Source organism: Labrus mixtus, chromosome 20, assembly GCF_963584025.1.
Source record: "Labrus mixtus chromosome 20, fLabMix1.1, whole genome shotgun sequence".
NCBI classification, from domain to species: Eukaryota; Metazoa; Chordata; class Actinopteri; order Labriformes; family Labridae; genus Labrus; species Labrus mixtus.
In genome coordinates this window covers 17,647,918-17,675,545 of record NC_083631.1, presented here as the reverse complement: position 1 = coordinate 17,675,545, position 27,628 = coordinate 17,647,918, and the positions used below count along the sequence as shown (strand labels likewise).

At 41.0% G+C, this 27,628-nt stretch overlaps 4 protein-coding genes across 4 annotated transcripts; 3 read left to right on the top strand and 1 right to left on the bottom strand.

Moving 5' to 3' along the window:
• Positions 1-1,049: 1,049 nt before the first annotated feature.
• On the top strand, positions 1,050-4,154 carry LOC132954750 (GTPase IMAP family member 7-like). Its single transcript, XM_061027413.1, has 2 exons — positions 1,050-1,205; positions 2,373-4,154. The coding sequence occupies exons 1-2, from the start codon at positions 1,148-1,150 to the stop codon at positions 3,311-3,313; spliced, it is 999 nt and encodes a 332-aa protein (XP_060883396.1). The 5' UTR covers positions 1,050-1,147; the 3' UTR covers positions 3,314-4,154.
• A 316-nt stretch (positions 4,155-4,470) lies between these two features.
• On the top strand, positions 4,471-8,389 carry LOC132954749 (GTPase IMAP family member 7-like). The gene is made up of 2 exons (XM_061027412.1): positions 4,471-4,865; positions 7,148-8,389. Exons 1-2 carry the CDS (start codon positions 4,814-4,816, stop codon positions 8,113-8,115), a joined length of 1,020 nt encoding a protein of 339 aa, XP_060883395.1. The 5' UTR covers positions 4,471-4,813; the 3' UTR covers positions 8,116-8,389.
• An 800-nt stretch (positions 8,390-9,189) lies between these two features.
• LOC132954458 (uncharacterized) lies at positions 9,190-18,760 on the top strand. Its single transcript, XM_061027010.1, has 14 exons — positions 9,190-9,333; positions 10,505-11,489; positions 12,272-12,429; positions 12,539-12,834; positions 13,712-13,788; positions 14,940-15,190; positions 15,438-15,500; positions 15,634-15,767; positions 15,869-15,922; positions 15,997-16,042; positions 16,164-16,349; positions 16,502-16,560; positions 17,795-17,840; positions 18,009-18,760. Exons 1-14 carry the CDS (start codon positions 9,276-9,278, stop codon positions 18,446-18,448), a joined length of 2,853 nt encoding a protein of 950 aa, XP_060882993.1. The 5' UTR covers positions 9,190-9,275; the 3' UTR covers positions 18,449-18,760.
• A 1,478-nt stretch (positions 18,761-20,238) lies between these two features.
• On the bottom strand, positions 20,239-24,456 carry ccdc97 (coiled-coil domain containing 97). The gene is made up of 7 exons (XM_061027414.1): positions 24,076-24,456; positions 23,801-23,977; positions 22,602-22,761; positions 22,256-22,344; positions 21,806-21,992; positions 21,561-21,684; positions 20,239-20,503 (listed from the first exon to the last, which is right to left on the bottom strand). Exons 1-7 carry the CDS (start codon positions 24,235-24,237, stop codon positions 20,386-20,388), a joined length of 1,017 nt encoding a protein of 338 aa, XP_060883397.1. The 5' UTR covers positions 24,238-24,456; the 3' UTR covers positions 20,239-20,385.
• Positions 24,457-27,628: the final 3,172 nt, after the last annotated feature.

The following is a 27,628-nucleotide window of genomic DNA, read 5'->3' as shown; positions in this document are numbered from 1 at the left end:
GGCCCAGGTTTCTTCCTCTGTCTCTGCAGCTCTCTGGGCACCTCGACGGACCAGTCACCAATAATCCACACTGTGTCTATAGGAGAAATACAAAGGTGTTCAATTAATGCCTCAGACAAGACAACATGTACAGTTAACTACATGTGACAGCTCAGGGTGTTTTTTTGTTATTAGCCACATCTGCAGGAATAATATTGAACAAGGTAGCTGCAACTCCTAATAATAGATGCCAGTCTTAAACACTATTTTTTCTAATACTTAAAGTTTTTGGTGTGAAGCTGACACTGGCCACAGACTCCATGACTTCACGGGGTTCAATAGAAAACAAATGTCTTATAATAAATACAAAATATTTATTTTTCAATTGTCATGTTCACCCACATCGCTGTTGACATCAGTAAATATAAGACACAGACATTCCTCTTTTTGTCAGAACAGTAACATGAACTGTATGCTTTGTAATATTGATTTCTTCTGGATTTATTCACAGTCTATGGTCTAACAGTAGTTTTATACAAACTTGCTTGCACGGTCAGAACCGGAGGGTCACCAGATCAAGTCCTGGTATGGACCAAAATATGTAAGTTGGTCTGGCAGCTAGAGGTGCCAAGGCACTTCCCGAGTACTGCCACTAGATGGAGCTTTTGAACAGCTGAAGTTTTCATACCCCTGGACTGGTACAAGGAAATGCAAACACATTAATAAATTGTTTCTATTTCATTTTATAGTTCACCAACGTATCAGAGGTTGACCAAATGTCAGATTTCTAAATGTGGTTTAACTTCAGTACAGGAGGTCGACCACCAAGTTAGAAATCTTTTGACACAGTAAGATACAGTATTTCTTTATTCATACTTTAAATTACATTATTTGGAATCGTAGGCCAATTTTGAAAGAACATTATTCAAGCCCTTCAAACTTGTGAAATCTTAAACTGTAGAGCAATGAGTCATCTATTTGTTCCAAACCCCCATAAAACAGTTTTATATACTTTCACTTTCGCAATAGAGCGTCAGCAACAAAAGGACACCAGGGAGGGGACTGATCAGCAGACAGAAACGTCTGTCAAACTCGGTCGCGAACTGTTTCAACCCCGACGTTGCACTGTGTATTTAGTAGACTGCTTGGTGACACAACAGCTCGATCTATGTCTGCCATGGACGCCGAAACCCTACCTGTTGCAGGCCAAGAAGATCAGAAGAAAGGTAATGATGGAAAACAAGTGTTAACTTACTGTCTAAATCTCTGAGTTAGTCTCTCTGATTTTAGATGCTTCAAGTGGAAAAGTCTTTCAAAATAAACGGAACCTTAACTTTTTTTTTCATGGGTTTTCACATTTTAACCGTGAACGATTGCTCCCCCTCCCCTCTCCTCTCCTAACCCCCTCAGGTTAGGAGAACTGGTCTGCGTTCACATTACTATAGAGATGTGTTCGGAGTTGCGTGCGTTTGTATGATGATGTTGTGATTGGCTGTCAGAGAGTCGGAGAGAGAGAGAGAGAGAGAATAATGTCTGCTCGTGAAAGAGGATGAAGTCAAACACACAGCTTCCTTTAATTTCACAATGTTGATCAGAGTCCACGTCTGAACATATTTAGGCTACATACCAATATTCAATGTTTGTAATGACGCCACCTACCGGTAACAGACAGTAACCTCTCATGTAACATGTTTCACTCGTCTTAACATCAAATGCAGGCTACACCATGTGCTATCACTTCCTGTGGTGTCCAAAACACATGGCAGTTTAAACCAGTTTGGACTGCTTGTGTATTAAAAAGACGGAAGGCCCCGAGCAGATGTGGCAACCTGTGCAGATGTGTGTATGCATATAAGTGATTGACTAGAATTGCATCAATGAAGGCATAATGTATTTTTAGGATTAAAAAAACAGACTCTGAGGAAGACGCAGAGCATCGAAATGTTAGTCCTTTGCACCTATATTAATTTTGCCTGTGATTTGTGTGCTCCAGTTTTTTATTTGGATCATGTCTGAAAGAAGGCGTCCACTGAATTCTAATTTTTTAATGCCTTATAATTATGTTAACAACTCAGCCACAATTTCGATTTACCGGTTAGCATTGTATATGGTTGAGTTATAAATCATTGCTTTGTTAAACATTTTGTAAAACCTCCAACCGTGTGTTTGTCCCTTAGACTGTATTAAACATGAACGTAGTCTCAGTGATGCTCCCCATTGGTTTTTAAAGAGGCGATATGACACCAATGATGGCAGTAGACCTTGTTGACAAAATGGAAGTCATAGCAGCACATATGAGAAATGAGAACAATGGTGGTCAAGGTTAAGAACAGCAATAAAGAGAGAAAGATCATTTTGTTAAGTAAAATGTTTCCTGTCTTTTGAATTCACAGAGCCTCTAAGGATCGTGCTTCTTGGGAAGAGTGGAGCCGGCAAGAGCTCAAGTGGGAACACCATCCTCGGGAGACATGAGTTTAAATCAGACATGAGGGTGGTGAGAGTCACTCCACACTGTGAGAAGGGGGACGGGACTGTCAAGGACGTGCCTGTGGATGAGAATGGGAAAGTTGAGGACGTTCTTGTCTCTGTTATTGACACACCCGGCTTTTTTGAGCTAGATCGTAAGGAGGAAATAATGCGAGAGATTCTCAAGCGTGTCAAACTCCAGGAGCCAGGACCTCACGCCTTCGTGTTTGTAGTCCCTGTAGGACGGATGACCCAGGAGGATCGAGATACCCAGACGCTGATCGAGGCAAAGTTTGGCCCTAGAGTCTGGGACCACACCGTCGTGCTGTTCACCCACGGGGATCGCTTGGAGGGGAAAACGATAAGAGACGTTATTGCCGAGAGCGACGACAAGTTCCGCAACTTCATACGCAAGTGCAGCGGCGGCTTCTGCGTCTTCAACAACAAGAAACCCGAGGAGCAGACCCAGGTGACAAGACTCATAGAAAAGATCCAGACCATGGTAGCCCTGAATGGAGGGGGGCATTACCACAACGACCTTTATCCTGAAGAAGAGAGGAAGATCAGGAAGAGACAGGAGGCCATCCTGGCGGAGAGAGATGATGAGATCAGGATCAAGGAGAGAGAGCTGGAGGAGCATCACAAGGACAAAGAGCTGGAGATGAAGAAGAGGGCGCTGTGGAGGAAAGAAGAGGAAAATGCAAGGCTGGCTGCAGAGAAGCAGAGAAAGAGGATCCCCGACAATTGGAACATTCTAATTCGCACAGTATGTGTATTGGTAATAGTAATAGCAATCATTTTATGTTTTTATCATCCAGAAGAAGAGTCAACCTCAAATGCAGAATTGCCAAATCCTGATGTTCTTTAAGTAGCCTCTACATGCTGGCTCCAAAGCAGAGTCCCCCCATTAGACCTTATAGCCTTGTAGTAAACCTAATAGCTGATTTCTCTATTCATGAAAACTGTACAGGGCTACATTTTGAAATAATTCATCCATTTAGATTTATTGGGCCTCTGAGTCAGTCGTTCTCAATTCAGGAACCACCACCAACTGAGAAATGAGAAATCGTCACCCAAATTTATGGAAATTTCAATCAATCAGATTTCTTTAATGAATGCAGTTTGGACCTTCGATGGTACAAAATGTGTGACAGGAAAAAGAGAACCACACAACCAACAGGTTCCAAAAGTGAGATACAAGTCATAGAAGTATTTGGTACATGGCCGATGTATGCATTTTTTTTTTTGTATGGGTCATTTGTGTTATGGAGGTTTGTTTGTCTATGTCCCCTAACCACAAGTGTGACCTATAATGCTTATATTTTAGTTTGATAGCCTCGCTGGAGAATGTGGTGGCGTTAAAAAAAAAACCTGAAAAGGTGTTTTAGCGCTAGATGTTTTTAGATGTTTATAGGCCTCATCAAATACAGGATCAGAGTGGATTTTTACAGACATGGTTTGGGGAGCTCTGAGACTTATTTAAACTTGTTGAAAAGGAAAATAATATTTGACCTTTAAGATAACTAGATAATCTACTGTCTTGTAACACAACCATTGAAGTTGGTTTACAAAAAGCACATCGTCTCAAACTGTATAAAATAGCATGAAAGAAAATGGTGTGTTTAAGAAATATAAAATAAATAAAGAACAATGATTTGATACAGGATTTGTGTAATGACAGTATAGTTATAATAAAGATGATAACATAATGCAGTGTGTTTTTTTCTGCTATACTTTTTGCTACTGTTTGCTGTATTATAGTGTAATACAATAGTAGTCCTGTTGTCTTTCTGTAGTTCTGCACTGCCTTGACCTTTGGCCTCAGGGTGGTTCCTCATATGATACTGGTCTCCAGGGCTAAAACATATGAGGTGGGAAGTCTGGTATCAGTCCTTAGGCGGGGAGGGCTTCTTGTTTGGTCTTTGTATAACACAGTCTCAAATCAGGGCCAGTTATCTCTTTGAGGTTTGGTGAGCATTAACATGTGACCTGTTTTCTTACTTCTCTTTTTTCTTTTTCTGGACCTCGATGGTTTTGTACTTTTTAATGTTTGGATAAGACAGCCTCTCCCTTGTCATTGAAGCTTTGTCTTTTTTTTTTATGAAGACGTTTTGGAACTTCACTATCTCTGCTTTCACAGCCTTTGGGTTAATTTCCTACCACAACTGAAACTATTGAGCACTAGTCCTTCCTTTTTTTTTTTTTTTTCCCTCTGCATACTTTCACTTTTACTTTACAGAAGCTGGGAGGGGACTAATCAGAACAAACGAGTCTAACTAAAACTTTTTCTCATAAACTGCTTCAAACACTACTGTCATAAAGACGTGGAAGTTTTGGGCTTGTGTAACACAACAGATCTGTGTTTGCCATGAACTCTGGAAGCATGACCGATGCAGAGCAAAAGGAGGATCCAAAACAAGGTAAGAATGGACAAGAAGTGTTAATGCAAGTGTTCGAGTCAGTCTCTCTCTTTTGAGCTGATTAAAAATACCAAATTCTTTAAATCAAACTCAACAATGTTTTAAAAGATTTCACTTTGTGTCACTGAGCAACCAAACTTTTTTTTTTTTTTTACTTACAGCTGTAGTTTTACGTTTCATATCTCTCACTTGTATTAAGCACATGAGCTGCTGCAGGCTTGTCTTATAAAGGAAATGAGTGAAGCAGAAAGTGGTTTTACATGAGTTTTTGTTTTTCTACAATTCTTTAAGCAGATGATTTTGTCAAAATCATCGACATCTGAGAGTTAGTAGCACTACAAATCAAGCAAGGATCTAGAGAGGAGGAGACAACGATAAGTGCTAACACAAAGCCTTAAAAGGCGCTGAGAGGCAGCGCACAGAGGAAAAGCACTTATTGTATCTTAGATTTGTTTTATAGGCTATCTGTGGTTTTTCGTGCACACTCAGTCTGGGGCCACTGTGAAGGCAAACCAAGTCAAAGATAATACTAAAACTTTAACCCTTCACTGCCGACAGACCAGTCAGGGTACAGCATGTCCTATCACCTCATGTCCTTCAGTGACATGAGGTCGATTCAATGTGGTAGTGTTTCATGTTCTGTTTAATGTGATGATATTGTGCTCAATAGGGGAAAGGTGTCACCTGCTGGTCACATAGCGAATTACATCATGTAGTAATGAGCAGTGTGCATCAGTCGATGACAGATGATAAGATAAGATAAGATGTTTATTGTCACTGTACAAGTACAACGAAATACTGTTGGAGCAAGCCTGTAGATGCCTAATATCAGAAATATACAAATATACAAATACTAAAGCCAAATATTCAAATAAGAAATACAATTAAATAATACAATATAGTATACAATATACAATTAATTTGCAGGTGACAGGTATGGAATAAATATATTGCACTTAGTCTTATATGTGATATTGTGTGTTCTTTAATGCTGAGGCAAAGTTGTTAACTCCCGCGGAGCCGGAGTTTACATTTTAGAGTTTAGATGTTATTATTATATAGATGCGTATTCTAGATATGCTAATTAGCTGACGTCACGGCCCCCGACATGCTTGCCAACTGTCCCCCGGCTCAGTTGGAGCTGCACAGTAGCTGTAGGGCCAAACAGGGGCCAGTTGTTTTGTCAGAGGGGAACATTAAAACCCAGGTGAAAAATAGACAAAGATTATCACTTTAAAATATATATATATTATGCCAAATAATAGCACGCAACGTAAAATACCACGATTTAAAATTTGTTTCAGTAACAGAATTTAATACTAGATTGTGAGTCTGGTTGTTGTGTCAATTACTATGGGGGTTCTTACTTTTGGAGGGGTGGCCACAGGGGGGGGACCAAGCTCAGTGTTACAGGGGTACTGGCCCCTGTTGGCCCCTGCCATGCTACCTAGTGCTAATTCTTGCCCGTGTTAATAATAGTGTTATTTTAGTTGCCTGTTAGTTACAAGGTTTGCTAACTGTGTTGCTCTCTGCACGAGGAGGATAATTTGATGTCCGTGCTTCACAATAAAAGCATCGTAGTATTTTTATAGGGGAATGATTGTAAGACTGTTAAGACCATGATAGCCTTTCTGTGTTTAATACTTTAGGTTAAAGAGACATGTAGCTTACCTTTATTTATTTACATATTATAACCTATTACATTACTGTATAGTGTTTTGTATGTTTTTATAGAGGTAAGATTTGTGTATATTCTGCTATTCTTTTTCTTATAGAAAACCACAACAAGACCCAATACTCTGTCATATTGCATGGCCACTGAAATGCCTGTATGTTTGTTTCACTACAAGAGAAGAAGTAAACAGACATTCAACCAATTCTGCACTCTCTTCATTCATATTCTGGAATAAGGCCTGAAGTGGTGTTCTGGCCGACACACCTGAGTGAATCCAGTGAAAAGCAACAGACTAGTGTCCCAACTGAGTTTAGTTTTATTACCTTCATTACAGATAGTTTTAGTTTCAGCTATCAGAGTCTAAAAACAAGAAATACAGACAATTCCTCTCCAAGTTTTTTGTGAATTAATGTTCATGGTTGTATAAATATTGCTGTCAGAATATTTTGAACTCCAATTTATCAGTCACACTTTTTTTTTTTTACCATAACTCAGAGTAGGTTTAAGTTCTTTGTAGAAATGATTGTGTTGGTGTTTAAGAAAATGCAGGCATATGAAATCAGAAAAGTCTCACGCTTGAATTGTTTCCTATCTGTTGGTTTCACAGAGCCTTTCAGGATCATGCTTCTTGGGAAAGGCGGGGTTGGCAAGAGCTGCAGTGGGAACACCATCCTCGGGAGACATGAGTTCAAATCAGACATGAGGGTGGTGAGAGTCACTCCACACTGTGAGAAGGGGGAAGGGATTGTCAAGGACGTGCTTGAGGATGTTCCTGTCGCGATCATTGACACCCCTGGCCTGTTTGAAAAAGACAGCAAGAGGGAAGAAATTGTGCGAAAGATTCTGAAGTGTGTCAAACTCCAGGAGCCAGGACCTCACGCCTTCGTGCTTGTTGTCCCTGTAGGACGGATGACCCAGGAGGATCAAAACACCCAGGCTATGATCGAAGCAATGTTTGGCCCTAGAGTTTGGGACTACACCATCGTGCTGTTCACCCACGGGGATCGCTTGGAGGGGAAAACAATAAACGACATTGTTGCAGAGAGCGACCAAAACCTCCGAAACTTCATACGCAAGTGCAGCGGCGGCTTCTGCGTCTTCAACAACAAGAAACCCGAGGAGCAGACCCAGGTGACAAGACTCATAGAAAAGATTCAGACCCTGGTAGCCCTGAATGGAGGGGGGCATTACCACAATGACCTTTATCCTGAAGAAGAGAGGAAGATCAGGAAGAGACAGGAGGCCATCCTGGCAGAGAGAGATGATGAGATCAGGCGCAAGGAGAGAGAGCTGGAGGAGCATCACAAGGACAAAGAGCTGGAGATGAAGAAGAGGGAGCTGTGGAGGAAAGAAGAGGACAATTCAAGGCTGGCTGCAGAGAAGGAGACCAAGATGAAGTCAAACATAAGGATCATTTTGAGCTCCATCATCCTGGTGTTACTTCTGATTGGTTGGGCTCTCCAAGCACCAAACATGTGGCCATTGGCTGTATTAGCAATTTTGATTTGGTGCGTCTTTAATGGCTTACCATTTAATTCAGAAGAACTACCATGGCTTTCCAAGAAAATATTATAGTTGAGATATCAATGCACCGTTAGTAATCAGTCATGCCATGTATTACTGAAGTCTAGAACAGATCTTCAACAACATTAATGCAAGAAATGCACCAGCCTGAAAAATGTTTTTTGTCGTCATGAACTCAATGCAAATAATCATGATTATAATCATATGAACTGTTCACTTCTGTAAACCTCAATGACTGGGCTGTTTTTATGACAAGCTTTACAATTGAGTGCATTACTTTGTAAGACTAATGAAATCAATAAAAACATTCTTCTTCAACCTTCAATTTTTCAGGTTTTGTCTGACTGGTTTAGAAAGCAATGAGGGCTGAGTTACATGACATCACCATCCTCATTCACGCACGGCCTGCTCCGGCCCCTCCTCAGCGGACCAAACATTTGGATGATGACCACTTGATTTGTGTGAGAAAGACTACTGTAAACTTGTATAACATTCAGCTGAACTCGATTATTTTTACAGACCAATGACTGCAGATTAAACCCAACATTTAATGAAGGTGAGGGGGCGGCAATAGCTCGGTGTGTTGGAACCTCAGATCAGAACCGGAGGGTCACCAGATCAAGTCCTGGTATGGACCAAAATATGTAAGTTGGTCTGGCAGCTAAAGGTGCCAAGGCACTTCCCGAGTACTGCCACTAGATGGAGCTTTTGAACAGCTGAAGTTTTCATACCCCTGGACTGGTACAAGGAAATGCAAACACATTAATAAATAGTTTCTATTGACTTTTATAGTTCACCAACGTATCAGAGGTTGACCAAAGGTCAGATTTCTAAATGTGGTTTAACTTCAGTACAGGAGGTCAACCACCAAGTTAGAAATCTTTTGACACAGTAAGATACAGTATTTCTTTATTCATACTTTAAATTACATTATTTGGAATCGTAGGCCAATTTTTAAAGAACATTGTTCAAGCCCTTCAAACTTGTGAAATCTTAAACTGTAGAGCAATGAGTCATCTATTTGTTCCAAACCCCCATAAAACAGTTTTATATACTTTCACTTTCGCAATAGAGCGTCAGCAACAAAAGGACACCAGGGAGGGGACTGATCAGCAGACAGAAACGTCTGTCAAACTCGGTCGCGAACTGTTTCAACCCCGACGTTGCACTGTGTATTTAGTAGACTGCTTGGTGACACAACAGCTCGATCTATGTCTGCCATGGACGCCGAAACCCTACCTGTTGCAGGCCAAGAAGATCAGAAGAAAGGTAATGATGGAAAACAAGTGTTAACTTACTCTCTAAATCTCTGAGTTAGTCTCTCTGATTTTAGATGCTTCAAGTGGAAAAGTCTTTCAAAATAAACGGAACCTTAACTTTTTTTCATGGGTTTTCACATTTTAACCGTGAACGGGCGGCTGTAGCTCAGTTGGTAAAAGTCGTCGCCTCCCAACCAGAAGGTTGAGGGTTTGATCTCCAGCTTAGCAACATGTCCAATGCGTCCTTGGGCAAGACACTTAACCCCGCATTGCTCCCGCTGCTTCAGTGGCGGTGTATGAATGGATTAGTACTTACTCTCTGATGTACGTCGCTTTGGATAAAAGTGTCTGCTAAGTGAATTGTAACATTGTAAGGATTGCTTCCCCCCCCCCAACCCCCGTAAACATGTAAACTGTCCAACAAACAGCCAATAAGAATGTACTATTATACAAATGTAAAGTCAATCATATTGTGTAACGCTAGCAGACGCAGGGCCCCGAGCAGATGTGGCAACCTGTGCAGATGTGTGTATAAATGATTGACTAGAATTGCATCAATGAAGGTATAATGTATTTTTAGGATTAAAAAAACAGACTCTGAGGAAGACGCAGAGCATTGAAATGTTAGTCCTTTGCACCTATATTAAATTTGCCCTAAGTGATTTGTGTGCTCCAGTTTTTTCTTTGGATCCCGTCTGAAAGAAGGCGTCCACTGAATTATAATTCTTGAATGCCTTATAATTATGTTAGGTTAACAACTGGCTCGATTTTGCAACCCAACACTCAGCCACAATTTCGATTTACCAGTTAGCATTAAATTGATTCTAGATTAATCTATTTTTTAACATCTGATATGCTGATAACTTTGCTCATGGTGCAACTTGCGCAACTTGTGATGGTTGAGTTATAAATCATTGCTTTGTTAAACATTTTGTAAAACCTCCAACCGTGTGTTTGTCCCTTAGACTGTATTAAACATGAACGTAGTCTCAGTGACGCTCCCCATTGGTTTTTAAAGAGGCGATATGACACCAATGATGGCAGTAGACCATGTTGACAAAATGGAAGTCATAGCAGCACATATGAGAAATGAGAACAATGGTGGTCAAGGTTAAGAACATCAGTAAAGAGAGAAAGATCATTTTGTTAAGTAAAATGTTTCCTATCTTTTGAATTCACAGAGCCTCTAAGGATCGTGCTTCTTGGGAAGAGCGGAGCCGGCAAGAGCTCAAGTGGGAACACCATCCTCGGGAGACGTGAGTTTAAATCAGACATGAGGGTGGTGAGAGTCACTCCACACTGTGAGAAGGGGGACGGGACTGTCAAGGACGTGCCTGTGGATGAGAATGGGAAAGTTGAGGACGTTCTTGTCTCTGTTATTGACACACCCGGCTTTTTTGAGCTAGATCGTAAGGAGGAAATAATGCGAGAGATTCTCAAGCGTGTCAAACTCCAGGAGCCAGGACCTCACGCCTTCGTGCTTGTAGTCCCTGTAGGACGGATGACCCAGGAGGATCGAAATACCCAGACGCTGATCGAGGCAAAGTTTGGCCCTAGAGTTTGGGACTACATCATCGTGCTGTTCACCCATGGGGATCGATTGGAGGGGAAAACAATAAATGACGTTGTTGCAGAGAGCGACCAAAACCTCCGAAACTTCATACGCAAGTGCAGCGGCGGCTTCCACGTCTTCAACAACAAGAAACCCGAGGAGCAGACCCAGGTGACAAAACTCATAGAAAAGATTCAGACCCTGGTAGCCCTGAATGGAGGGGGGCATTACCACAACGACCTTTATCCTGAAGAAGAGAGGAAGATCAGGAAGAGACAGGAGGCCATCCTGGCGGAGAGAGATGATGAGATCAGGATCAAGGAGAGAGAGCTGGAGGAGGATCACAAGGACAAAGAGCTGGAGATGAAGAAGAGGGAGCTGTGGAGGAAAGAAGAGGAAAATGCAAGGCTGGCTGCAGAGAAGGAGAGAAAGATGAAGTCAAACATAAGGATCATTTTGAGCTCCATCATCCTGGTGTTACTTCTGATTGGTTGGGCTCTCCAAGCACCAAACATGTGGCCATTGGCTGTATTAGCAATTTTGATTTGGTGCGTCTTTAATGGCTTACCATTTAATTCAGAAGAACTACCATGGCTTTCCAAGAAAAAATTATAGTTGAGATATCAACGCACCGTTAGTAATCAGTCATGCCATGTATTACTGAAGTCTAGAACAGATCTTCAACAACATTAATGCAAGAAATGCAGAAAAAAAGCACAGAAAACACGAGTAGATTTTATGACTTTTGTTTCTTTCTTATGATTAAGAATTAATTATTTAATTAAATTGTATTTAATTAAGAATTAATAATGAAAAAACATTTAAATGTGCATGTAAGATAGCCTATATGACGTATAATGCACTGTTATAATCAGTCAGTCTTGTGTATTAATAAGTTACATAAAGGATGATTTATTATCCTTGACGTTTTTGGTGATGTTCGATATTGTGACTTTATATATGATGAGAAATTATTTTTTGTTGTTGCTCAATTTTGACTTTTGACTTTCATTTTATTTTTCAAACATTATGAAATGAAATAACTATTCCAGATGTCTATAATTAAATATTTAATATTCTTAACTGAATTATAACAATTAACAACTGCACTATATGTACTTGAAATGGGAGTTTATCTTAAGAAGAATTCCATAGGAAAAAAAAGTGACGTAAATGAACCAAGTAGAAATGACGCTGCGGATATCTAAAGTACAATTGTTGATAGTAAAAATGCAACGTGGGAATATCTTTACTACCAAAGAAAGAATAACGTTTTGACTAGGAGAAGTGATATTTAAAATGAAATAGTATTAGTATTAGCATCTCAACTTAAAATCAACCTTTCTGCCAATGACCTCTATGAATCATTCCAATCTGGTTTCCGTTCCCACCACAGCACCGAAACAGCTCTCCTCAAGATCACCAACGACCTTCTCCGCTCCTCTGATGCCAGAAATCTCAACATCCTCATCCTACTGGACCTAAGCGCAGCTTTTGACACCATCAACCATTCCATCCTTCTCTCTCGCCTTGAAACCACCTTCAACATCACCGGCACTGCACTCTCCTGGCTCAAATCATACCTCTCGGGACAGATACCAGTTCATCAGCATCAACCACTGCAAATCCCCCACTACTCCTCTCTCCCAAGGTGTTCCCCAAGGTTCTGTACTAGGTCCCCTCCTCTTCATCATGTACATGCTCCCCCTTGGTCACATCATCCGCCGCCATGGTCTCCAGTTTCACTGTTCTGCTGACGACATCCAGCTCCACATCGCCACCAAAGCCATCACTCCTGCCACTCACTCAATCCTCACTGACGGCATCACTGAAATAAAATCCTGGCTTCAAACCAACTTTCTCAAACTCAACTGCGACAAATCAGAAGTAATCATCATCGGCCCCAAATCCCTCATCAAATCCACCAACAACTTCTCCCTCACCATCGATGGCTCCACAGTGCTCCCTTCCCCCCCACATCCGTAACCTTGGTGTCATCTTGGACCAAACCCTCTGCTACGACAAACACATCAAACACATCACCAAAACAGCCTTTTTCCACCTCAAAAACATCGCCTGCCTCCGCCCATCCCTCTCATTTTCAGCTGCCGAGACCCTCACCCACGCATTCATCACCTCCAGAATAGACTATTGCAACAGTCTCCTCTACGGATCACCATCACACTCACTCAAGAAACTCCAATACATTCAGAACTCCGCAGCCCGTCCTCCTCACACACACCCCCCCCCCCCCCCCGTCCTTCATGACCTCCACTGGCTCCCCATCCCCCCAGCGTATCAACTTCAAACTCCTCATCATCACCTTCAAAGCCCTTCACAACCTGGCTCCCCCCCTACCTGTCTCACCTCCTCCACCGACACACTCCCACCCGCACTCTCAGGTCTGCAGATGCAAACCTCCTGCCCCCCCTGCAGGACCAACCTTCAGTCCTGCAGGGGGGGGGGGGGGACAGGGCTTTCTCTGTTGCTGCTCCCACCCTCTGGAACTCACTCCCAAAAAACATCAGAGAATCCCTCAAAACTCACCTCTTCAACATTGCCTACAACCTCTAACTCCCCCCTCCCCCTACATTACTTCTTCATTGTACTGTCCTCGTCGTTTTTTGTTTTGTTTTATGGATTTATATTTTGTCAAAGCGTCTTTGGGTTCCTAGAAAAGCACTATAAAAAACCAAGATATTCTTATTCTTATTCTTATTAGTGACGCTGTCTTCGTCTGTCACTTCAGTGGCTCCTCACAGTGCGGTTATTTCTTCAACGACAGCGCCCTCTGGTGGTAACGTCGCGACACAGACTCTCCTTCACGACTGGGTGAAATGTCATTTTGTGGGAGCGGCTGAAATTCAAACTCAAGTTTCGTTCACATCTCGGGACTGTAGCGGAAGTTAGGAGGTAAGACCGTGTCATTGTAGCCTAAACAAACAAACGCGATTATATATAATGTTTTCTTTTTTTTCGTGTGTTAATCAGTGAATATGAATAGGCTACATTATGTGCCGAAGCTTCTGATGATTTGGTTTAGTGTCATGAGTCACAAGTTTCTTTACATGGTTTTCATTCCACGTCATACCAGATTTTCATATTCAGAGGTGTGAAACGACTTTCCTTGATTTTACGAGCATACACATGATACATGATACACATACCTACTTCAACCACTACTACTGACATTGTAGCCATAAATCTATATTATTATTTTTTGTTCTGTCTCTATCTTCTACTCAGTTTCGGCAGATGACTGTCAATCATTAATCTGATTCTGCTCGAGGTTTCTGCCTCTTAAAGGCACTCGTTGCTGTAAAATGGTCTTTGGAAAATGTTTTACATTTCGCCTTTCTTTTCGTTGTTGGTGTCAAATTATTTATCACATAATGGTGATGAGCGCTAGTTGTGTTCGTGTGTGTGTGTGTGTGTGTGTGTGTGTGTGTGTGTGTGTGTGTGTGTGTGTGTGTGTGTGTGTGTGTGTGTGTGTGCCCCCGTCAGACTCACACATGCAAACTGTCGAGGAGGAGAGATGAGATGCAGCCACACTGTAACGCAGTAAAAACTCAAATTATAATGATCTGACTTTTAAAATATTTGATTTAAAAACATACACAACTGACATCAGCAAAGGAAGTAAAAAAAAAATAAAAAAAAATAAAAAAAACAGGTTTTAAAAAAAGAGTAAATGAAGCGTTTTGCTTATTATGTCCCACACAGAATCAGAAGAAATAGACTTTAGAAGAGATTGTACCCAAAACAAATGTGTCCAGGTGAAAACGAAGACCAAGGTTCAATATATTGTCTCTTCCATGATCAACTCTCAGCATACATGAGAGCGAAATGCTGTTCTCCTCAAATCAGGCACATTAAAAAAAAAAAAAAAGAGACACAAAACCTACATAAAAAAAAAACCCATGATGCATAACAGAGACAGGACGCTAGATGGTTTAAAGCAAAAGGTTCTAAAGAAATGCTTCGAATCCAATAACTCGTTAGATCAGAATTAACATCAGCATTTCATTATTCATGTTTTGTTCTGTTTTTTTTTTTTTTTTAAGGCGACCGGTGAAGAAAATGAGAATAATACATACCTTAGAAGAGGAAGAAAGCGAGGAAGAAAGGGAGGAAGAAGCTATAGGCAGAAGAGTTAGCCAAAGACTCAGAAAGAGAATCAAATATAATTTTGATGTAGAAGAGGAAGATTATTATTATGATGATGAGAGTGAGGATGAGGAGGAGGAAGACGACGAGCAACCAGGCCCGTCCGACGGCTCCAACCACAACCAACAACCAAGTGCACACGGCAACAGTGGGTGTTCATTTGTCCTCTACAAGATATCTTTAATGTATTTTTGACAACATATATTCTACATTAAAGATAAAAAAACAAAAAAAACAATAGTGTCTTACCAATATTTGTACGGCAAGTTGCTTTTCATTTCATGTCTTCACAACGATGCCTGAGACATAAAAACACAGTCGCGGTAATTTCTTGTCATGTTCCTGCTAATGAACGAGCCAAAGTTCAAGCTTGTGTGCAACTTTCTCACTTCCAGAAGTCTGGATTGTAGCCTGTGGAGAGAAAAGGGGCTCCCTGGATGTGGAAAAATTCCAGAGTGGTAAGCTTGTGGGGCATACTTCCTCATTCTAAAAGAACAATACACATCTTTTCTTACTTCCTAATTGCCTTATTTGATTTCCCTTCTTGTGTCTTTTCTCTTTTTCTCTTTTGTTACTTTTCACCCTGTTTAGGCGAGCCGTGTATCGAGTGCGAGGACCAGTGTTTCCGTCCTCATGAGTTTGAAACCTTCGCCGGGAGAGGCTCGAGTAAAAAATGGAAAGCAAGTATTTACTATAGAAAACGGCCCCTTGACTTCTGGATGGAGGTAAGGTGTTTTTTTAATTTTTTTTACCGAGACTACTTTTCCTTTTCAAGACTGATTAAGCTACTTAATAAACGCCTCATGCTTTCTTGCTATTCTCACAGCAAGGTTACTTAAGCACAAAGGGATTTAAAAGGAGGGGAACTAGGACTGCAAAGGTAACTTGATGTCAGAACACGAGTTCATGTGGTGTTAAAGACTTCAAATAAAGCAGCTTTATCTTCTCCTGCAGAAGAAAACCTCGTCACCAAATCACTCTGAAGACAGCTCCTCTGAAGGTTGGTCTTTCCTGTAACTGCAAATGAAACCACGATAGAAGCAACAGTAAGCAGAGTGCAATGCCAAGTTCTGTTTTTTTTTTTTTAAACTGAGCTTGGATGTATTTTGTTCCTGTCAAAGGGTCTGAAAATCAGACCACAGAGGACAGTGAGGACGATGAGGTTGAAGTTGAAGATTGGCCTCGTGGCAGTGAAGAACCGTCGAAAGAGGAGGAAGAGGAGAAAGAGAAGGTGGAGTCTGAAAGTGGAGACTCAGGAGGGGATGAGTGGGAAGAGCCGACGAGAGCGGCACAGGGAGAAGGGGAAGGTAAGGACTGGCCTGCTGTTGCCGCTAACGACAATGAATATGATTTTGAACGCGAGGTACATTTATACAAATGTTATCACTGAACTTGTTTTCAGCACGTTAAGAAACCAAACGTTTTTAAGAGGAGTCATCACTGTCCCTCTTGTTTGCAGGGGAGAGGTTGAAAGCATTGCAGATGGAAGTTATAGTTATCATTGAAAGACATCCAGAGGTAAGGTGTATGAATTTACCAATACATGTGTAAACATACAAATACAAACATGTGGTAACAGCTACATATTAGCCTTTAATATTAGCACATGCCCAAATATGTAGCTACGACTCTGAATGTTACAGACACAGGATATGCCAATATGAAAATATAGTTGCCGATTCTTTATGATACAAATATGTAGTTACTGATATATGTCGATACAAATATTTAATTACCGATATGTTTTGATACAAATATGTACCGGTAGTTATGGATATATGTCGATACAAATATGAAGTTACAGACACAGGATATGCCAAAAATAAAAATATACTTGCTGATTCCTTATGATACAAATACAGTATGTAGTTACAAATGCTGCCAATAATATGTAGCTGCTGATACATGGTGGTGTTCAAGGTATTTGCTGTGTCATTCTGACCCAAATATGCAGGTATATATTAATACATTAACACATTTTTTGCATCTAAAACAGTGACGCAAGTATGTAGTTACCAATATATGCCGATACAAATATGTAGTTACAAGATTAAGATTAAGATTTACTTTTTTATTGATCCCCGCAAGGTGAAATTTCAGTTTTTACACTCTGTAAGTCATGAACACACACAGACAAATGCATGTCAGTAAAATGTTATAGTAACACATACAAGCTGATACAAAAATGTATTAATGGGGACACGCAGATTTGAATATGTGATAGAGATATTTGTTTTGCTATGGATACATGCCTATACAAGTCTTTAGATATTGATTCATGCCATAAATGTCAAAACAAATATGTAGCAAAGAGTGAAGATCAATACACTCACGTAGGAATAGATACCAATAGAAATATGAAGCTACATGTTGATACAAAAGTGTCGTTTCTATAAATTCCAACAAGTTTGTGGTTGTGGATTCACTCTGATTCTAATATTTAGTTACCATGCTTCTGAAACATTCTAATATAATTATGTATCAATACGTGCAGATAAATGTCAAAGTCAAAGCTGATAACATGCTGACAGAAATATTTAGCTTATTTATGGATACATACTTTATACATAAATAATGTACAGATGCAAATAGTTACCAGTGCATGCCGATACAAAACATGCAGGTGCCGCTTATCGTTTACTCTTAATAAACAGAGTCCACCCCTCAGAGTTACTGTCATGATCTTTCAAACACATCACTGTGTACCTTTGAATATTGCTCTACTGATTGTGTAAATGTGCTCTGGTTTTAGATAAACAGCACTTCCATGTCGGACTGCATGGAGCACACAGCAGGAGGTTTGTAAATGAAACTGCAATGACTGTCCAACTTAACGAAGCTATACGTTTTTTTGAAGTGTGATTAAATCCATTATTTTAATTCAGAGATACGTCAGTGGGTTCTGTGTTGACAGATAAATGTTTTTTTTTTTTTTGTCTTTACTGACCTTGTTTTTTGTTGTGAAGACCGTAGGGGCGATCTACTGCATGAGGACAACCGAGAGGAGAGAGAGTTCCCCCCTTCAAGACCCGATGACCCCTCAGACACAGCGGCACCTCCCGGTGAACCTTTGCAGATGCCCGTCACAGCCATCACAATCGAGGACGACGAGGAGTCTGTAGACGTGACACAGAGTGCTGAGGGAAAAGAAGACGCAGAGAGACGCCGCGGACCTGAAGCGGTCAACTCTCAGACTCCACCTGCAGCAGACATCGACCCTGAAATCCTGATTGAAACCAGAGTGGAAGGGTCCACCCCGTTGCCGTCGACCGGCTGTCACCTGGATACGATGGACCTCGAGCAATTGAAAAAGGAGAAAATTAAAATGCAACTGAGAGTGTTGAAGCTGCAGGAGGAATACTACTCTGTGAAATTAAAGGAACGTAAAAGGGAACATCAAAAATGAAGTATTCTGCTGCTAGTTCACAAAGTTTGCTGCTTCCTTCTCTTTAGGGGTTAGAGGGTTAGCGCCTGCAGACCTGAGAGTGCGGGTGGGAGTGTGCCGGTGGGGGAGCCCGGTTATGGAGGGCTTTGCAGGTGATAATAAGAAGTCTGAAGTGGATACACAGACAAGGACAGATGTCCACAATCAACCAGATGTTTGAGCTCTAAGTGGTTTGAAGTGATTCATGAGAATTTGAGACTTTTGACAGGCTTCTTTGTGCACTGATATGACGGCACTTGAAAATGTTACAATAAACTGGATTATTATGATTTATCCCCCTGATGCACTGGCTCTGTATTTTACATGTTTTTGTACAAATACTAAAATGTTTTCATTTTCATCACGAGGGACTTTCATTTTGGGATTACCCAGAAGACAAAGCGGTACGTCTTTTCTCTCTGCTGATGATCCTGTCCTGTACGTGAGTCAGAAGTGGTTTCTGACAAACAAAGAAACAAAACCTCACCTCACATTCATTCAACGTGACACTCACCAAGACTCTTAAGGTGTGGGGAAACTGTAACTAAAGGCTGATTTAGCAGCTTTGTAATATGGCCTAAAGCTCAGATTGAGAGCCAGGGAAACTGAACCACAACTCAAGCACAGTCCTGGTTTACATCTGAGCCATTATCCTTCTAAATAATGAGACGTTTCACTTTTGCAGCACAGTAATTAGAGGTTAAGTAGGTCATGCTGTGTTTTTAACAACCTGGCTATGCCCCGTCCTTTACGAAAGATGCCAGGATGTTGAGGCAACACAGTAAACGACGAGCAACAACGGAGGACGTCCAGCATTTTGCGTCCATCCATCTTGGCATGTGGCTGTTTATCACAAGAAGAGAAGCTGTAGGCTGAAGGCCGCAAGAAAGATATGAGCTTGAAATGTCTTTCTCGAAATCCACAGGATATTTCAACATGGCACATTTAGTACCACCGTTGCACGTGAAGTGAGGGACTGCAGTGTGTGACAACAACCCTTTAGGGTCCGATCGGTACGCTTAGCACCCCAGCGGGGAGGGGAGCAAAAAAGTATGATGGTACGGATGAGTTATTTTGGTACCACTCCCAACTTCTGAGATCAAGTACGCTCGTTTTAAAAAGAAGCATAGCCACATCACTCACAGCAGGAAGGTGTACGAGAAGGGCGGTGGAGTTCTTCCAAGAGGATCATCTGGAGGAAAACGTCTGGCTCTGAGGCCTCTCAATCCAGCTAAAAGCTAGGCTACTCAGACTCCTGGGTATCTGCTCAAAGATGGTGGGTCACTGTATTGAGCGCTTTCCTCGAGAGCTGCACTAAGCACAGGCTGGGAAGATAGCCTCCGACCAGTCTCTTGTCCTGCATGAGGAGTGTCAACTTCTGCCCTCTGGGGAGCGTGCCAAACTGCAAACACTAGAGGAACAACTACAAACACTTTCATTCCTCACTCCATATTGAGCCGAGGCAGGCCACACCCCTCATTTCCAGTCATTCTCTGACCCGGGCTGCAGATGGAATGTGAGCACTTTCACATTTTCATAGAGAATCGCCGTACATTGTTTATATATTAATGCCACTCCTGCACTGTGATTTGAAATGTATCTTATGCTGTTTTGACATTCTGTCTTTTAAATGTGATGTGGTTTGATTGATCAATCATCCGCTTGGTCTTTGGTTTGTCATAACCGATGAAAAGCTCCACCCAGAGGCTTGTAATGGAGCATTTTTGTACAAAAGGGGAAGAACAAGGAGGAAGAGGCTGATCCAAACTTCAAAAAGAACCCACAGACATTTATTTCTAACAGTTTCAACTCGTGTGTAACCTTTTCAACATTTAATACAAGGCCCGAATTTGTACATTATATTTACAGTTCCAATCGAAGCAGCAAGAGTTTAACAGTTGTTCCTACTGTCACATCTGCTATTCTGTCATGTCTTCTTCGTCTTCCTCCGATTCGTCGTCTTCGTCAAAGTATTTATCCTCCGCGTCTCTGCTGACGATGTCCAAGTTGTCATAGTCCGGGTTCTCATCCACCTCACTGTAACGGACACACCGAACAAACGCTTTTTAAGCAGCACATTCAAGATATTTAGTGGTCAGCTAATGTGTTTCAATGTGTTTTAATGTGCTCCTTCATCAGTTTGTATATCAGGACAGTACCCGCGTCTGATTGGACACAGGTGCTGACGGGCATGCACAGAGTCAGAGCTCCTTTTTATTATATATATAAAAGTTAGTCATGTTTCAGAGCTCACTCAAAGCTAATTAGTGCCCTGTTAAAATGTGTGTATTCACAGTCCTCTATTAAAATCAGCAAAGCGCTAAATGCAGGCAGAACTTCTGTTTGGCAAGTTCATTTTAATTTAGAGGATTATCAGCCACAAGGCAGGTAAATGTGTGGACCTAAATAGTCATGTAATGAAGAAAAAATAAAAATGCTTATACTTCTTATATAATGCTTATAGTTGATATTGCATTATAGGGCTGGGAAATATGGACCAAAACTCATATCTCGATATTGATTAGCTGAATGGCGATACTTGATATATATCGATATGTATTTTATTAACTGTGAAAACACATGAATTTAAAAAGTAATCTTATAAAATAAAAATGTTCCTTAAATACAATAAAAGAGAGAGAGAGGAGGAGCAGGGTTAAGAGGGACAGACAGTCAGTCATCATCAGTGAGATGAGAAAAAAGTGACCTGGCACCTTGAGAACGTTATTTTAATGAAACATAAACTATATCGATATTAACGATATTGTCTTACACTATATCTTGTTTGAAAATATATCGATATATCTTAAAAACTTGATATATTTCCCAGCCCTACTGCATTATGGAGTGGCTGCTCCTCTGCTGTCTGCATGTCTGAGTTTCACAGGGGCGAGCTAACACACACCAATATTCACTCATGCACACACAATGATTCATTCTTTAATTTAAAGAAAGATAATTCTAAAATTTTATTTGCCTGATAGAAAGTATTCTAAGCCAGTGAATTTTTTCATCTACCAAATTGGCCTTTTGGGGTCAATAAATGCGTCTATTAGCAGAGTCTGAATGTGCATTGAGTTCTGCTACAGCCGACCTGTAGTTGAAATCCTTGTCCTTGCCATCCAGGAAGTGCTGGTGCATCTGACTGATGAACTCCTCCCTGAGCAGAGCCTTCTCCTCAGGGCTCGGCTCCCATCCCTTCGGCTGGGGAGGATACTCTGCAGCGGGAGCAGGGGGGGGGGGGGGGGGGGGGGGGGGGGAAGACGTGATGACTGACAGCCCACAGAGGTAGGAGGAGGAGTTAAGAGAAAGGTCGTCATTGTGTTTATCCACACTTACCCTCGCCTTCTTCATCATCATCCTCCTCCTCCTGTGCTCCCTCCTCTCTCTCCTGCTCCTCCTGCAGACGGTTCTGGATGAGACGCTCCTGGTACGAGTTGAGGAGTAAGTGGGCGAGCCCTCCTGCGCCCCCTGCTGGTGCCCCCTGTGCATCATCCTGCATGGCCTCCTGGGAGCGCTCCAGCACCTAAAACATCAGTCAGAACAAATGATAGAAGGATAACATGTTAAGTATAAAATAATACAAATCTGTGTAAGTAAGGGTGACATGACTCTTCTAATTCAGGATGCCATTTGACTTCTTTTGTGAGCATGTTTTTTTTGCCTTGGGTCTTGTTTAGATTACACTGATAAGATCGAACAGAGATTTCTTTTTTCGGATTTAGAATCAAACATCAGGACCCCTCTACATTCAATGACGACAGCTCCGTCGTTGTCTCACACGCTCACCTCTTCGTCAGTCAGGTACTGGCCGATGTATTGCTCGTACAGCAGCGGCTCCCTCGTCCGCATCTGCTCCTCGCTGAAATACTGACCCTCTAAAAGAGGAGGAGGGACGCAAAGGCAGGAAGAGAGAGAGGTGAGGTTCAGGTTTCAGAACAGTAAGACTAAGTTCTACAAGACTTCTGCTGATTGGTGCAAGCAGTGAACACAGTCAGGGATTTTTTTTGTCTTTTTAACACACCCAGAATAAAATACAAATAAGCAAAGCAGAGCCTAGAAGTTTATTGCACTAAAGAAGTCATAACTTTTAGGAATTAATGTATATTTGTTGTAGTGACAGAATAATCCATACCTCTTTGCAGGGCTCTGAGGGCGGCATAGCGCTGGTTTCTGACCCTGGTCCGGTTGGTACATGCTGCAGCTCTTCTCTCGATCACTTTGCTGTAGTGCTGAGTCCGGGGGTCTGAGCAGACGTGGGCAAACGCTGACAAGTCTTGGGGCTTTAGGTAGGCCTGGAAAATTGGGGAAATTAGAAGATGATATACTTGTTTGGGGCAGAAGCAAGCATGGCGGCAAAGGAACAAAGTGCAGTACAATCAAACGTCAAATCAATAAAAACAACACAATTATAAAGCAGGGGATGATGCATGGCAAGAGGGGGGGTCAAGGAAAACTGTTTGCTGCATTCTCACCTTGGTATCTGTTATGGTGCTTCATTCTTTTACATAAATAACTGTGTTTTTAATAACTCAGTTATTAAAAATACCTCAGTAGTGTGTTGTGGATTTTTCTGTTGGTAATGAAAGATCTCAAGTCAAAGTCTTTTGTCTTTGTGTAATCAGCTACAAAAGTAACATCAGTCACAAAGTGCATCAAAGAGTCAGTCCCAGCTGCGGAGCATATTTACACTTTCACAGGGTGTAGGTATTTTTACATCGTCATTGGTTTCAGCTTGCCTGATGATTTATCTAACACCAACAGAAACTCCTTTGTTTCGGAGGGCACTGATTTAGGGTCATGCTGTACCCAGATACTGAGCAGTGTTCCTGCTGGAGATACAGAGAAACAGTTTCTAATTTCTAAATGACGCACGAACATATTTTAAGTTCAAATGAGGACGACAGACAGATAGTATTTTTTTCCACTACAAGTGACGGCTGATACGAAAAAAAATAATAAAGCAGTAAATGTGAATGTTTCACACTTTTAATTGAATCACTGCACACTGAATGTATGTTTTAACGTTCCTACGTAGAGGCTCCTTGTTTTATTTATTTCTTCTTTATTTCGAACGATTAAAAAAATAGATGAAGATGAATAAACAAATGGAAAAAAATAAAAATCTGTATAAAAAAAAATAAAAAGCCAATTTCAATATAATACACATTTGACTCGTTCGACAAAAGGGATAGGAAGAAGCCTTGTCAAGTCCTACCCCCCCATTCTTCACCATTAAAAAATGCAAAATCCAATAAAATAAACTAAACGGACTTGGCATGTGATGACCAAAAACAAATACACACAAACACAATTCAAAGTGTGCTCACACACATGGTACTTCTCCAGGAACACCAGAGGTCTGCTCCTGTACTGCAGCAGCAGCTCGTCTCTGCGCTCCTGCAGGGTCAGTTCAGCGTCTCCTATCTGCTGGCTCTTCACCGGACTGGAGCTCTTGGCTATGGCCTCCAGCATGTCATTTATAGAGACTGACTCTGCCTGGCTTACAAACTGTAGGACAACAATGAAAAAAACAACAACAACATAGTTACAAAGAAAGACAGGTGCGTTTGTGTGATGGTATGTAGATAACAGACTGGGTCTCTCACCTGGGGGTCTTGTAGTGGATGCAGCGTGTCTGTCGGTCGGGGTCGTGGCTGTGGTACTACCGGTGATATACTCTCGTCTTCGGGCTCACAAGAACTCAAAGAAGGAATAGAACTCGGTTGTGCTCTAACAGGAGGAGCGGGAGGGTCGATTTCGCCCCACATTTGAAACTAAAGCAAGAACTTCGTTACGACACTTGTCTCCAGTGGCTCTAACAGAGAATACAGATAAATAAAGGTATTCTAACAAGCGGTAGTGACAGCTTTTGTTAAGCGGTAACACGGTCCATTACAATTATCAGTTATTATCGGCTATTACAGAGTTCGTTACTTCTGTTTCGCCGTCATGTTGGTCCGTCGCAAATGTTGCTCCCCTCTCTGCGACCGAACAAAGGTTCCCACCAGTTGAGGGCACGCAATCGCTGTTAACAATGTCGCCATCTAGTGGCGGCTTTTCAACATAGAAAGAAGCGGACATAGACTAGAATATAATAGAATTACTTTATTGATCCCAAACTGGGAAATTGTGGCGTTACAGCAGCAGGTTATCCAAACACACAATATGAGTAAAAAAAACACAATGTTAGCAAATCTAAACACAATATAATATTAACTACAAAGTCAATAAGTACTAAAAGATATCAAAACTAAGTATGTGAATATGTACAACCAGGATTTCACTAAGCATTACTAGTCTTAAATAGGAAGATTAAATATGGAAGATTGAATGTAAATGTGCAAAAACAGAGTCGTAAAAATGGTTGTAAATTAAATATGGAAGATTAAATGTAAATGTGCAAAAACAGAGTTGTAAATGGACAGTATTGACATAAGTTAAAGTGCATGAGTGTAGACATATTATAAGCAGAAACTATACAATATAAGGGCGAGTAGACAGCCAAATGAAGTGAACATGAGTGCAGGGATAATTTGTAAATTTAACATGTGCAGAACAGATTACAGTATGGAGAGACAGATATTATCATGATGACAGTTCTCTGAGCTGTTGTACAGAGTTATGGCCTTCGGTAAGAAAGATTTCATGTATCTGTCCTTGTGACAGCGGAGTTGTATCAGTCTGTTGGAGAAGCTGCTAGTGGTGGCTTTTCAACATATAAAGAAGCGGAAATCATGATTTTAATATAGGATAGGATAATACTTTATTCCCAGAGGGGAAATTCGGGCGTTACAGCAGCACAGACAAGAAAGCTCAAAATACACATTAAACAGAATAGATAAGATAAATAAAAATAAAAATAAAAACAGGGGGTATATACAAGTACAAAATTAATGATGAAGTTAACTATGCAGGGAGTTGAGACAGTATTTGCAGAGAATGACAAGATAAAGTGACAAGTGATGATTAAAGTGACTTGGTATGATAAAATAGCAGCGAGTAATGTAAACAGCAGAGAAGAGAGGCAGTGTTGTACCACAGTAATGCAGAGTGCAGTTATATAATATAATGTAATATAATATAATATAATATAATATAATATAGTGTAATATAATGAAATGTTATATAATATAGAATAATATAATAAAATATATAGAATGTAAAGTATATATGTATATATATATTGATGCTAAATAATAATAATAATAACAATAATAATAATACAATGTTAGTAATGATAATAATGAAGCAGGTCATGTGGGTAGTGTTTTTTATGGGGGTGAAGTTTTGTGTAATAAAAATAGTTAAAAAGTAAATATTCTTCTTTGCAGCCGTCCAAGTTTCAAATTTTACGACAGAAGAGCTGTTCAACTGTTTCCTTATTGACGGGGAAAAAACAATAATTAGTATCTGCCTTCCCTGATCCAGCAAGACTGAGCTCTATGTCAAGAAGATAAAGATAGAGGGATGGAAATTTAACGGTCCACTTGGAGCCTTGAGCAAATTGTTTGCTTTTATCTCAGTGAGTATGAATGATAGGAAAGCAGAACTTATAGATACATACACAGATGTGGAGACACATCCTGAGATACAATCATACTCTCGCTGTTAAATTAATTTGAAAACAAAAACGGACATGATACACACATTGTCACAGATAAATACTTGTATAATTTACAGAAATGCACACACCTACATGCAATGATGTCCCTGACTGTTTTGGTTCAGACCTTACAAGATGTAATGGCAGATGGCAGTCCTGATTTGAGTTCTTCACCAGGGGACCCCACACCCAGCATATTAACACCCTCTGTGCTACCAGTATACACGCACAGACACATCATCCTGCATATTTAACAACTTCACATTTTTACAGACTGTTATTTGTGCGCGTCAGCTCACAATCACATTTCTGCCACGTTTTTCCTCGTCTATCTAATTCCAACATGACACGCACTGTTGAGTTGTTGGAACAGTAATTGACACATTAGCCCATTTTTGTTTTAGAAAGAGCCCACTCTAACCTTTAATGTCACGCTATATCGTCGGATGTCAGCCGAGACAGCGCCTTAATAATGGAGATAAATGAAACTGTCAGTGGGTGGGGACAGGTGTTTTATACTGACATGCAGGCAAGGGAGAGGAGAAGACAGGCGGAGTGATAACGGCAATTTAAAAGCAGAGGAGCACACATGTACACTTTATATTCCTGCTGAAAGAGGACAGATCAGCTTTGGACTGTGGATGCAGTTTCACTCTTCTCATGTCATAAGGATTTGTAGTCCGTCTGTCCATGAAAAAAAAACGGCAACACAAAATCTCAGGAATGACTTGAAGGGAATCTTTCTTTGTATTCGGCATAAATTATTTAAATTTAATTTAACAGAGATTATTAATGACAGAGGGAAAATGCTGGTTTACACTTTGTTATTGAGAGACACACACATCTCACACACATGAGCCTGAGATACACACATGCACAAACAGGAGCTGCGGACATTCTTTAATGGGGATGAGTCAGAGTGGGAATCGCACACCATAGATGATGGGATTGTGATGCCTTGCTCAAGAGCAGCTTGGCAGTATTGGAAAATGACCCGGCACTTCTCCAGCCACCAGAGCAACTTCCATACTTTGGTTAGCAACAGGACTTAAACCACTGACCCTCCGGTATCCAACCCAGGTCCCTACAGACTGCACTACTGTCATTTACATGGAGGGTCAAAATCTTGTTACTTCATAAAACACGTTTTTTTTATTTTTATGACCACTAGGTGCTATAGTTAGCTGCAAGATGCTAAGCAGAGCGACAAAACAGCCAACACAGGCGTGAAAAGCGGATTTTAAAGAAAGCATGCAAGCAGAGTGTCAGCTGGTGTTTTATGTGCTGTTGTATGTCACACTAATGTTTTTAGGCCTGAAGGCACAAACACTGCGAGGTTCTAACACAGGTGCACTTCACTGACACCGTGCTGAGCTCAGATCACAGGTGCTAAGTGAGAGGAAGCACGGGGACTCTGCTCAGAATGTACACATGAGGTGTGTGTGTGTGTGTGAGTGTGTTTGTGTGACTGTCAGCGGCTGACTGACTGAACAGCTGTGACTGACTGCTGGTTCATATATTTTGATGATATTCGACACACACACTCACACAAACAC

Bases quoted from the DNA above. Each gene is read 5' to 3' on its own strand.
- LOC132954458 (XM_061027010.1), top strand. From the start codon at position 9,276: ATGTCTGCCATGGACGCCGAAACCCTACCTGTTGCAGGCCAAGAAGAT. The intron at 9,334-10,504 runs GTAATGATGGAA...TTGAATTCACAG, and splicing joins CCAAGAAGATCAGAAGAAAG to AGCCTCTAAGGATCGTGCTT. The intron at 15,191-15,437 runs GTGGGTGTTCAT...TCTCACTTCCAG, and splicing joins ACCAAGTGCACACGGCAACA to AAGTCTGGATTGTAGCCTGT.
- LOC132954750 (XM_061027413.1), top strand. From the start codon at position 1,148: ATGTCTGCCATGGACGCCGAAACCCTACCTGTTGCAGGCCAAGAAGAT. The intron at 1,206-2,372 runs GTAATGATGGAA...TTGAATTCACAG, and splicing joins CCAAGAAGATCAGAAGAAAG to AGCCTCTAAGGATCGTGCTT.
- ccdc97 (XM_061027414.1), bottom strand. From the start codon at position 24,237: ATGTGGGGCGAAATCGACCCTCCCGCTCCTCCTGTTAGAGCACAACCG. The intron at 22,345-22,601 runs GTATGGATTATT...CTCCTCTTTTAG, and splicing joins CCTCAGAGCCCTGCAAAGAG to AGGGTCAGTATTTCAGCGAG. The intron at 21,993-22,255 runs GTGAGCGTGTGA...CTGATGTTTTAG, and splicing joins AGTACCTGACTGACGAAGAG to GTGCTGGAGCGCTCCCAGGA.
- LOC132954749 (XM_061027412.1), top strand. From the start codon at position 4,814: ATGAACTCTGGAAGCATGACCGATGCAGAGCAAAAGGAGGATCCAAAA. The intron at 4,866-7,147 runs GTAAGAATGGAC...TTGGTTTCACAG, and splicing joins AAAGGAGGATCCAAAACAAG to AGCCTTTCAGGATCATGCTT.